Here is a 13,120-nt window from a genome sequence, read left to right on the forward strand (position 1 = left end):
ATAGACTCTGCAGCAGCTCTGGGCAAGAAAAGCACTAATCTAGGATCCTCTGCAGAGGATCTGCCCTCTTGCCCAGCTAGCTGTAAGGACCTCTTCCCTCTCTTGGCAGGGAAGAGATGCACATTGCTTCTCTGCATTCCCTCTGAAGAGTTTCCTAGCTTCTTGCAGTGGTGGTAACAGAAGGCATCATGGTTACTTCACTTGTTCTCTGGATGCCACTTTCAACGCCAGCCCAGTCTACGCAGTTACAGGCCAGCACCTACAGCCTGAGCAGCCATCTCCAGCCTCCTCAAGCAAGTGAGGTACAACAAGATTTTTGAGTGTCTTACACTAATCCAGAGTTACACAGCTTACTCATTCTACAACATAGGACATTGAGTTTATTTGTTTTAAGATAAATACAATCTACAAGTCATCCACAGGGATTCCACACCACAAAGTCAAGCCTTAGAATCAACAAATAACTGGCACAAGGAAATCACTCTCCAACAGCCAAGCTCACTCTTAAAGCATTTTTCTTACAGGTTATGGGGAGGGACAAGGCCTTAGATAGTGTTGGTAACAGATTTCCTTCCTCCCCTGCTCCAGATGTTCTTTATCAAGTACTTGGGTTTTGGCCCAGACCCTGCTTCCACTGAAGCCAGCAGTAAAATTTCTACCAAGACAAGTCGGGTTCGGCAGGTGTGTTCAGGAAGGAACACAAGGATCCCACCTTTGAGCCACTGCAATCAACAGGAATTCTGCAACAGAGGAGGTTTTAGACAACAGTCTGAATAGTCTTTTCTTCCCTCATCCCCCATGTATCCTGTACATTGGATTACTTTACAAAACCGAGTGACAGCCTAAGAATTTATTCCTCATTACATTAACAGCATACTCTTGTGCACGTTAACGTGCACATGCGATCATGGAGGAGTCAGAATATAAATAGATTTATACTACAGGTACACAAGCAAGTCTATGTACTCCTTCCTTTTACAGAAGTGATGTTACCTGAGCATTTACAGAACATGCAAGGCGACAGTATGTAGTTGAGGAAAGGAGAGAGGATTATCACAATTAGGCAACAGATTCATCCATGCCTTAACACTACTGTTACCTGAAAATAAAAAGTCAGCCAGCCATAAAGACCAGTCATTCAGAAAGGGGAAAAGAAAAAAATTAACAAAACACAAACCATGAAAAAAAAAACCCCCAAATAACCCACACTAAGCTGGAAACAGTCTTTTCAGTGAATTACTTACTGATGCTCTTCAGTGAGCATTAAGTATAACCATATGGTTGGTAAAATTATTTCTGTGGTCTAGCTTAATGAATAGAGTCAGTTTTCCTAATTCTAGAGAAGCATTCAGGTCTTAAGAACGAATCAAATGACTTGCCAGGCTACTGATCGTTATTGCTGGCAGTCACCAAGCAGTCCGTGGAGACTTCTCCAGGTCTCCTCCTATCCCAACACTGTGGATCACGAGAGGGAGGTCAGAGAGCTAAATCTAGCTAGCTTTGTGGATTTAGTTGCCTTTCTGTGGCACAGAAGATTGGCTTAAGGTAAACAGAAGATGCCTCCCAATTTAATATTATTTTTTAACACACAAAAGCAACAGAGATGTTTAGACCAAACCTATTTAACTCATTTAGGGATTCTGAATTAGACACTGGAACAGGCGAGTAACAACAGGGTGTTTGCTTGTCTATTTTAAGGAGAAAAAGCTGCTGTAATCTTGGAAGGATTCCTTCTTCGGGATACTGTTTTGCAATGTGTTGGATCTCTTGTCCCGAATCTATGCAATCCTGAAAATCCTATAAACACTTAGAAATACCATGAAAGGCAAAAATTTGAAAGCACGTACACTAGTGAAATAAAGGGCCAGAATAAAAGCATGTTACCTACATCAGTTTCATGAGTTTCCTAGCATTCAGCCAGATATTTTGATGAAATTAACAACGTTCACAAACTTTAGTTTTTCCCCATTGCTTCTAAGTAACAGAAACAGTAACATTCAAGGCCTCCCCCACATAAGACATTACACAGTACTGAATCCTGCAACAGCAGGATACTAGACTTGGCACATGTTCTCTACTTCTACAGGTGCATTAGAGCAGTCAAATATTTGAAACAGACATTTCAATGCTTTGAGAAAGCAGTCCTGAAGCTGTCGTCCAATGTCAATTTACAGTCAGCCGAACACACTGAGGTAGCCGGCTGCTGTTACAACGGCTAATGAAGTGTGACAATTTTAAGTGCCAGTACCCAGGACACTCAGCCCTTCAAGAGAGATTAAGCAAGCAAACCTCCGTGTAATGGATAGTATTTTGCTTCTGCAACACTCTATGGATATTACAGTTTGAGCCAAGAAATACTTGCTATAAAGGAAGGTGTGGAACTGGATAGCTGTAAGAAGAGGTGTCCAAAGCACTCACTTCAGTGTGAGTGCACTTCACAGACTGCTCTATGCTACAAAACACCCTTGCCAGGCTTTACAGTGTTTTTCTTAAACTACCTACAAGTGTTGCAGCACACAGAGTGTTAACTAACACTGCAAAGATGTGGGATTTTGTGCCTAAGTCCACCAGTAATTTGCTACGTGACCTTGTATTTTTGTACAAAAGCTAGCAAAATAGCCCCAACTTCAGTTGCTACATCAACTATATTGCAGCTGAGATGACAGAGACTGGGCCCTCACTGTAAATTGCAGCTTTATGTCAGACAAAGCCAAAGCTATGGAGAGAAATGCCTAGCTGCCATAGCCACCAAGTAACTTCCAGTTTGATTCTACAGCTGTGGGAGCAAGGGACATGAACTTCCTTATTAAATAAGCATCTCTAGCTGCTGTTACATGACGCAGGAGAGATGAATTTGGGAAGACTGACCATTCCAAAGGGATAGTCAGCGTCTTCAGAAAGTCTCAAAGTGACCTCCCACTGTCACTAGAGAACATGACCTGAATCATCCCCTGGACACGTGGAAGTACACTCAAAAGCCTGAGCTAAGGCCACGCTGGCTAGCACTAGAACTCACCTCCTACTGCACTGCCAACATCCTTAGACAACAAGAGACAAACTCAACTTTTGAGGACTCAATCATCAGCAGACCCTAACATGTAAGGGACTTATAATTGTCCTAAAGGAAAGAAATCAGGCGTTAGTTGTGGACTACTACAGCAATTCAAAAACTTGATAGTCCTTCATTACACTAGCTACTTCCAAGTCCAACATTTACTGAAAATGATTGCACAACAGTATAAGCAACTGGAATTCATGTTGAACTCTTACAGCATTCTCTTTCCCCCCTAGGATCTTGGTCATCTGGTAGGTGAGGGGTATTGACAAAGAAAAAACCTCTTGTACCTGCAGGAATGGATGCTTGGAATTAAAAATGAAGCACACAAAGCCAAGGACTGCAGTCAACAGCAGTTGGTAAATCAGTATGATAGCTCCCTAGACTGAAGCAGAGACAGAAAAGCAACTGATATAACCTGTCACACCCAGCAGCCATCCCTCACCCTCAAGATCAGGGCAAAAGCTAGAGACAGAAGTGTCAGACCTGCCTGCCAAGTAAATAATTCAAATTAATCTTAGTAAGACTGCTTTGGTACAGGCAGACTACTGACACTTCTACAGAGAATAAATGGAGATATGCCCCAGTAGAGACACATACACAACAGGCAACTGCCTCCCGAATGACTATTTTTCTCTAATGCAGTTTGTACAACAGCTCTCTGCCTCTGTCACCACAATCAATTTTTGCAGTGCACTCTAGTGCGCTTGTTCAGGGGGTAGGACTATTGATCAAGTTTACACAAACAGCAGCATCCCAATACTTCAGATTTATATCAGCTTCTGGAGCTCCCTGCAGAGGTTATTTTTAAATTCTAGGGGATAGGGGACCTAGTCACCTCATGAACTGCCTTTCTTCACATGACATACTTCCAGAACTGAAATCAAGAGCTAGCTGCTACTGTCATGCTTCCATACACTGTTTTTCCCCCTGCTCCATGCTTGGTCTTCCAGACTTTTGACTTAAGTCTGCTTGAAAATGAATACAAGGGGAAGGGAACCTGAATCTAATCTCTAGCCCATATGGTTTCATTTCTGGTTTTCCAATAGATACACCATTTGCAAGATCAGTACCTGTAGTCTCAGGCTTCTAGGCTGTCATAACACACACTCAGTTGATTATGAGGCATCTGAGCATCACAACTGTACTCTAAAAAAAAGCATTTACCGAAGACATCCTGCACAATAATACTGCAGTAGAATACCCAGGAAGTAGAAAACCCTCCCTTGCCCCCTCCGTGCCCTCAGCAATTGTACCAATTAACAAACGTGAATTGCTACTGTTAGTCTTAATCAGCTAGGATGGACAAAAAATGTTATTTTCTCTGCAAGTTTTAATAGCAGGACTCCCATGTTTTCCCGAAGTACTCCCCACTAAACCCATATGAACTGTTCACATACCGTTCTAAAGTCCTCCTCAAACTTGTAAGCTCCACCTCCTGTGGCACAGAGTGTGGTGTGCAAACTGGAGAAGTTCTTTTCACTACCCATCTGTATGAACCTGTGCATGGCACAGCTGGGAAAGCGGATGAAGTGCAGGTTTCCTTTGCGTCCACACATAGTCAAATTTTTCAGTTCAAGATGGACATCGCGGATGCCAGTTTTACCATAGGCTGTATTGGAGGTCAAGTATTTCCTAATGCTTTTCAGGTTTTCCACCTCCTCCTGCTCCTCTTCTGCAGTAATGTCCTTAGGTTCAAAGTAGACCAGTTTAACCAACGTTCCACCGATATCCATTCCAAACCATGGAAATGCTAAGGACAAGGGGGTTGGGGAGGAAGAAAGAGAAAGTCACTATAAATGTACAGGTGAGCCATATCACTTAAAACATTTGCTGAATGAAAATTCAGTGCAGTCACAGTGGCAGCATCTGCTCCTGAAAGCTGGTCACTTGCATGTCCAATTCAAACGTATTAAACACCTCTCTAGGTTACGACTTCATGAAGCCTCAGTTAAGAAAAAGAATAAAGAAAATACCAGAATAGTCTTTTCTCTCAGGTTTTAATAAATGAGAACTTTTTTTCCCCAGGAAAACATTTTACTCTTCAGTCAGTACCTCTTGACAGAGCACATTTACTGTATTTCACCCAGTCTGACTCCTGACACCAATTCTTAAAATAGACCAAGGAGGGGAGGAGGAACAAACAACCCAACAGGAGAACAAGATTTCTCAAGTCACATTCCCACTGTGTAACATCTACAATTGCCTTTCCAAGACCTGCTGGAATTCCCACAGCCACAAGGCTCCATCTAAAGAGCAGCAGTACATAACTCTCCCATTGTGCTGTGAGTCTCCAGGCTTCAACCCACCAGAACTCGCAGCTCTGTTGCAACTACACCACCTGCATAGATTAGCAGAAAGAGAATGAGCTGGTTTAAGTTCAATATTTACTATGGACAGTCCTTTTCTTTAAGCAATAGACTCCCTTTGCTGGTATATGTATTAGCCTATCATAGTACTATACAAGAAATGCCACTATTTGCTTCTTAGCATATATATGTATTTGCCACAGCCAGCATAGGTCTACCAAAGCCCTTGTTCCGTTAATGGCAAGGGAAAATTACTATGGAGAATACACAGACAGAAGATACTAACTGAAGCAGGTTGGTCTCCCTGCTCTGCTTATATATACACGCATTATATATATATTTTAAGTAGTAAGCCAGGTAACTTTATGAAGCAATAAGAAGTGAGAATACAAAATCTATACACAGGTACTGCAGAAGGAGGCAGCTAGTAAAGTTTCTTCAAGAAATTAAATTAGAAGTACTGAGTACGTGGCTAATATCCAAGATACATTTCTAAAATAGCAGTCACACAGTCACCTTCTTGCTTTTAGGGAGAATCAGGCAGACTTACTGAAATGTGATTCTACCAACCAGGACGTCCCAACTTAGTGTTCATACACACTCCAAACCATGGACACCATATGCATTACTGATTTTTCTGCCAGTGAACATAAGTGTAAACAACTTGGGGCAAAGATTTTAATAAGCATAAGAGGTACTGATCACACCATTCTTCCTCAAGCAATCACAGATAAGTATTAAGTTACTCAATTCCCGGCTGAAAGGAGCTTAGAGTCTTTTACTTCTTACCACAAGGGTCTCAGCATCATTCTCGTCTGGCTGAATAATTCAGAAGTCTGAATTTCACAATTGTTAATACACTCTCCTCCCCAAACCAATCCTTAAATGTCAGATGTTTAGAACTATTATTTTGCTCCATTGCCTTATGCCAAATAATTGAATCATCAGTTTCTCCCCCCATTCCCTAAGGGCACGGCAGGCATAACGCATAAACTCCCATGAAGTAGCTTGCTTACAGTTCATTTTTTCTAAGAGCACCTACTGTTATCTGTTGTAAAGTCTAATTTCTTTTTCCACGCCCTGCAAGCTGCAAGACAGAAAAACCCTGAAGTCTAATTTGAGGTTTGGGAAGATACTTCTGTGCAGATGCAGGAGAGCTCCCTGAAATGGGAAGAATTCAAAACAAGTGTTTTTAAAATAGGCTTTATTTTGAAGAGGAAAAATATGTCACCATACACTAACCTGTAACTCAAACACTTTTGGAAGCACAAGGTAAATATTTAACTAAAAGCAGTCTGCTCCACAGTGTACAATACTACAATGCAGTGGAGCTCAGGATGCCAATCCCATTAGTGATTTACACAAATCTTTATTTAAGCTACTGAGAACTTTAATTACCTGTCCCACTGGAACAGTAAGTGTCCCCCTCAGATGTATCTCAACTATGCAAGCAGGAAGTTTAATTTTTTAAGAGCAGCATGGTTGGACTGTGTGATACAGAACCATCCTGTAGCTAAGTGTAAACCAACTTCCAGTATTCTACATTAAGGGCATAAAATCTGCTACAATCGGCCTGCACCAACAGCTGCTTTAAAGCCATAGTGTAGAGTTAATCTTTAAGAGAGGGAAGAAGCATTTCATCCTTCTATCAAACACAAGTCCAGAAATAAAAGCATTAAGTACTAACAGCTGAGAGTTATTCACAAATGAGTGCCAAGAGATTTATTTTTATATCTTAACATTTTGAGGAGTCATACCTAAATCACTAACAAATAAGTACTGTAGAAAACAATTATGAACTTATTTCAAGTCTGTATAGTTCTTGCAATAGATATACATAATGCTCACATATAAAAAGCAAGCAGAAGTACCAAGACACACTTTTCTAGTTTCTTCTCTGTGAATCTAAGCTCCTTTCATTTTGTTGTGAGCCAAACAGAGCGCTGCAGAAAGAACTTTGCTCTTAGAACAGCAGCAGTTCTCTCCAGCACAAATAAAGAGCACAAGATCAGCCCACAACAACCGATATTTCAGTTGAGCAGAACTGCAGCTTAGTTTTCTTCAGAGCTGCTAACACCAGCTATCTGTTGGAATGTCTTGCAATAAAGATGACAACTATTTTGACTAGTTGACCAATTAGGACAAAGACCAAGTTTCAAAGCTCCTGACAAGTCCCACTGAAATTCATATAACTTCTGTACAACTGCAGTTACAGTAGAAACACTTCTTTGTTCCAGAGATTACTTAAAAAAATTTATTAATTGTATCTTTTGTTACTATCAGTATGTTCCACCAACACAAAATGCACCACTGAAGCACCATCAGTTCTTTTCACCTTAGCTGGTACCTACACACTTCGACGTTCCTGACACCACTGAATGCAGTGCTAACAGGAGCGTGCATGCAGACTGCAAGGTGCTTCTGGGTTTTGCTGCTTCTCTGCATACAGGGAGTAAGACCATTCAGAGGCCACCAAAATTATTAGGTCCCTCACTGCTACAACCAGGGGCTAGGAAGAGAAGTAAGTATTTGTGTAGATACAGTCTCCACAGACTTGAGAGAAAATAGTGGGAAAATTGCGGTGGGTTTTTTTTTTTTTGTTTGTTTGTTTCAGGTAGGTTTTTTGTTTGTTTGTTTCAAGCTGGAAGCCCAGCATTTAATTGATGACCCGAATAAATGTCCAGTTTCTTGAGTTATTGAAAGCCAGGAAAGCAAGGAGAAGAAAGTGAAATCTGTCACATCCACAGCTTAGGCGGATAACAGTTATTCAAAACTGTGTGATTTACTATGAAAAATGAAGACACTGGGTATGTTGCAGAAATCCTTTCACAAGTGTAAAAAATGCACTTAACTAAAATTATCTGGTAAGACTGTTAGGAGCTGATTTCTCTCTTCTCAAAGTCAGCATGCAATATACCTACTGGGTCAACGCAATCTATGACTGTGGAGAAGAAAAAACAACTATTATGCTATGTATTGCTACACTGCAGTAAGCCATAAAAAATAACAACACTATAAAACCTAGTTCTAGGTCCCATAGATCTGATACAGAGAGCATCAAGGTGAATCATGCATTCTTAAAAGCCTAGCATAAATCAAAAGATGCTGCTTATCTTCTTAAGAAAATGAATTCTTTTTATGCTAAACTGCACCAACTACTTACTGGTTTGTTATCTTGAGATAGATATCTCCACTACTCCAAAATTTCGCTGCAGAAGCACGTGCCAATGCAAACAGAAGGTATCTACAGCCTTGCACCGTGGGGTAATGTGATGCACACCGACAGCTGGGCTATCTGGGGGAAAGGTTTGCTCACCAGAAATGCCACGATACGTTTTACCTCGTTTCTGCACAAACTTTGAAGAGTATGAAGCTGTGAGGCTATTCCTATAAGGTGTATTACATTCAGAACTGAACACATTTGATTTTTAAAACTCCCGTGCTTAACATACAACACAGGGAGAGGGCGTGGAGGGTAACTGTGAAATCACACCATGGAGGAGACCAGGGGAAGCAAGGATGAAAGGGAACTCCTGGGTCACCCGTTAACACTTCCCCCCATTAAAGAGGATAACCAAGGGTAACCCTTTTCATATGTTTAAACAACTGCCACCACCTAAGGTTAGCTGAATCTTCTTACTCCTCAACTTTTAGAAAGAGGCTGTGCCTGAATCTTGCTGTTTAGGACTTTCTCCTCCCTACCTGGACCCTAGATTTATCCAGGACCAATTTGCAGCAGTTTCTTCTTTTGCCAAAACTGCTTCAGCTTACACACCTCTCTTACAAGACCTGTATTTCCTTGAACACAGGTACAGTAGCTCAATCTTTTATCGGTAATTTGAATGGTGGCATCAATACTCTGATAACTTAGTCATGAATATCTCAGATGAAATATCTTAGGTTCAGCTGCTTTTCTTCCTGGACACACGTATGATGCAATCCTATTACTTAATTTACATTTTTCATTTGCATTTCATTTGCATTGCTTGATGCTTTGATGATCTAAGAACTTCCTGTTTTAATTAGGACTGGAAGAGGGGAGAGAGAAACAAAAATAACAACAGGGAAAAAAAAAGTCACACATAAGGTGGGATAGTATTTTCACAGCTTCTGAAAGTTGCTTTCTATTTAAAAAAGCTGGTAATAGCTTACAGGTATTTTTCAATTACTTCTCACTATTTCACAGTTATTTTGAGCAATCCAAGCACATAAAATGGAAGCATTTGTTTTCCTTTGAATAAATAGAATATATAGCTTAAAAAATTAATGATATCTGCTTCGTAATGGAAGATTCCTCAAACCTTACAAAGTTAGAGCTAAATAAATCATGTACATGTATCAGGCAAAGCCCTCCAGTTCATTTTCAACAGTGAGGACTTACTGAATGTCTACCACCTCACCAGACAATGAAAAAACCCCAAAACACCCAACTACAAAACCCACACACAACCAAAACCACAACCCAATCCAACTTCAAACCCAAAAGCACAGAGCTGTTCCTTAAACAGTTCTGACCATTCACACACAAATAGTCATTACCACAAACTGATTCCTGAAGATAGCACTGGGAGACTAGGTCATACCTAAGCCTCCATAGCTTCATTGAAAAACCCTAACAAATAAAAGCTAAACTTACAAAGCTACAAGAAGCAATGATCAGCTATCGAGAATCTCATTCTTGGATCTAACAGCACCCAACCCAGTGGAAGTGATTGGCATAAGTTTCCCATTCCTGTTGGAAAAGCGTTATCTTGTTGGTAAGGCAAGTGTTAACTCCTGGGATGCTGGACCACCAGTCCTATTCCTTAGGCAACCCTCACTTCCACCTACATTAAAAGCAGCTGAAGACTAATTTTACACAGCATGTCACTTGAACAAATTCTTAAGATTAAAAGATTGTGGGATATTCCAATGCCTTGGACAACATTTCAGTAACTGATAATGTGTTTATTCACTGTGTCAAACAATAGCAACACAAAACCATTTTCACTCCTGTGTTTTTCACCAAAATATACTATATAATCATGGCATTCAGTATTTAACATCACCACAGGTGAAAAGAACCTATGTTTTCCACAGTTTCCACTTGGCCTTAAGCAGTACTACATAACCATGCTGCAGCCAGGCATCGCAGGTGTTAACAATCTAAATATTGGCCAAAAGCATTCCTTACCATGAAGCTACAACTTGAAGCATTTAGAAATTAGCCATGGCAATTACGATGCATAGCACTTGTAAACAGTCACACATTCTTTGACCCCTAACAACTACCAACTGACTTGGGGCGAGATGCAAGATGCTGACTGGAATAGAGACCCCAAAGCTTTTTTTTAATTTAAGAAAAGCGATAGAGTTAAGATGTCCAGCTGGCTTCTTCCCTAGTGAACTGCTGTGCTAAAATGTTTGTCCTTACCTGGCTACAATGCTGTTTCACAGGGATCGATGAAGGCACTAAACTGCTCTTTTTCTTTCTTCTGTCCAAAGATCACATTTAAACTGAACAACATAACACTTTAGCAGGCTTTCAAAATTTGCAGAATTCACACCGTTTCAGTATTTTACTCTCTTCTGGAGTGCTTCACAGCACAAGGCAACACAACAGATACTTTTCCATATTCGTTACACGGTGCTGTGACACAGAAAGGTAATGTAAATCCTAGTCTCACAAAGGGTCTGCACTAACGATTTGCACCAGAAAACTGGCACAAGCCTAACATCCCTGACAACTCACCTAGTTCAGCCAAGGAAAAAACAAAGCAAAGACAAGCTTCTCGGCAGAAACAGCAGGAGGCAAGTCAAAAGGATTAAGTTAGTCCCCAGATCCTCTCTTACTGCAGGCTAATCAGCAAAGCACACTGGTTTCACAGGGAATCTTCCCTTCTCAGAGAGGAAAAAGACTTGGGAATATGGAAATCTACTTCACTTTGGTAGAATGTAAAAACAATGAAGAAAACATACAATTTATAAGGATTTAAAGGAATAATTGCTGCAAAGATAGGTTTCATCTGTTGAAATGTTGGGAAATGCCAATTATCTCATTATCTTTGCCACCACGCAAAGCAAACCCTACAATCAATACCGAAGCCTTACATACCATGTGGCAACCGCACTTCATTTTGCAATGTGTCCTTAAGCACAGAACAAACATCTGCAAAGGCCAGGATTAAATATAAAAACCAGTAAAACGGGACTGTGTAGTATTCACTAGAGATGGATACAGTGGAAAGCTATGCAGTAACAGGAGAATTTGAGTATAACAAGGAATTTTTTTAAGCTGGTGACAACACGCTATCTTATTTTCCTGCAAGACTAATACTAAATTGCCTATTTTTTCTTGCACAAAATAAACCATATAAATTAAAAAGTATAAGATCAGTAAGATTTCACATACTGTATTCAGCAAAGAAATTGCCCACAAAGTAGTTCTACAGAGCACTTCCCTCACCTGCCGTTTTCATTAAAGCCTCATTTCATTAACCCCCCACAACTGAAGACTTGGTTGTTTTACATCTTGGGCAATACAGCCAGTCCCCTATGCTCTTATAACTCTGATGGGCTCTTTTTCCCCTCAAGATGGGAAGGAAATTCCAAATTCCTCATTCTTACTTATTCAAGCGATTATACGAATCCCTAAAAGCCTTACTCTTTGCTTCCAAATAGGTTTTACTATTATGAAGAGTTTGATATGCAAGTGCTGACTCTTCTTAGTTACACCAAATCAAAATGTTAAGTCAGTCCAAGTCCTGCAGTTTTTGTTCCTGAATGAAAACGTGAAGCTAGACAAAGACTGCAAAACCAGTTTGTGACAGAGAACGATTTGGTCATCAATATGTTAAATTTGGTACAAGACTAAATTAACTATCAACAGGTACTTTAAGCACTACACGATTAATCAATACAGGGAACATTTTAAGGGAAAATGGTATGTGTAGCTCAGCAAAGCCAGAGAAGGCACTGGCTAGTAAGTAGCCCTGTAAAAGCTGCAGCCTTTCAAGGCTGTTTCTGAGTATTTTGTTCTGCTTATACAGAAAAGTTTTTTAAGTATTCATTTCAAAAGAAAGAAAAAAACCATCCAGAGCAGCTGAACGCACACTACTTCCTACTGAGTAGAAACATCTTTAAGTTTTGGCAGTGGGTAGATGTGATCCTGACTATCCCCGATTACACTTTCAGAACACGCTGAACTTCTAACAAAGAAGCAAACTTTTGGCTTTACTTGAAGGGCTAGAGAAGTGAGAGTGCAAAGAAACAGAATACTTTTTCCATTGGATTATTTTACTTGTAGAGTTTACCATGGAGTTATTCAATAGCTCCATACCTACACGTAAGAAGTTAGCTACAACAGAATCATAGAATCACTTTGGTTGGAAAAGACCTTTAAGATCATCGAGTCCAACCTTTAACCTAACCCTGCCATCCCACCACTAAACCATGTCCCTAAGCACCTCATCTATCCTTCTTTTAAATACCTCCAGGGATGAGGACTCAACCACCTCCCTGGGCAGCCCATTCCAGAGCCTGACAACCCTTTCGGTGAAGAAGTTTTTCCTAATGTCTAGCCTAAACCTGCCCTTATATATATATACACACCTTATACACTATAAGTACACTATAAATATGGATATCCCTGAGACTCACAGCCTTAAAACAAAACACGAAGTAGACAGCTACTTAACACCTTCCAAACCAAGTAACCAAAAGCCACAGGCGATGCTCGCGAGGAGCATATTACAACTTTAGCATGTTTGCAAGGTAA

The 13,120-nt window shown here is 40.4% G+C and overlaps 1 protein-coding gene across 9 annotated transcripts in view; it reads right to left on the bottom strand.

Annotated features, from left to right (window-relative positions):
- Positions 1 to 13,120, bottom strand: part of PANK1 (pantothenate kinase 1) — a 48,257-nt gene that overhangs the window by 14,799 nt on the left and 20,338 nt on the right. For 8 of the 9 annotated variants that reach the window (XM_035897320.1, XM_035897322.1, XM_035897321.1 and 5 more), the window contains one exon: positions 4,456 to 4,808. In XM_035897320.1, coding sequence (XP_035753213.1) covers positions 4,456 to 4,808 — 353 coding nt within the window. Of the gene's footprint in view, positions 1 to 4,455; positions 4,809 to 7,699; positions 7,753 to 13,120 lie in introns of those variants that run through there. The other variant, XM_009642072.2, reaches the window with a different exon arrangement.

The sequence above is a fragment of the Egretta garzetta genome, unplaced genomic scaffold, assembly GCF_000687185.1.
Source record: "Egretta garzetta isolate BGI_Z169 unplaced genomic scaffold, ASM68718v1 scaffold56, whole genome shotgun sequence".
NCBI lineage: Eukaryota > Metazoa > Chordata > Aves > Pelecaniformes > Ardeidae > Egretta > Egretta garzetta.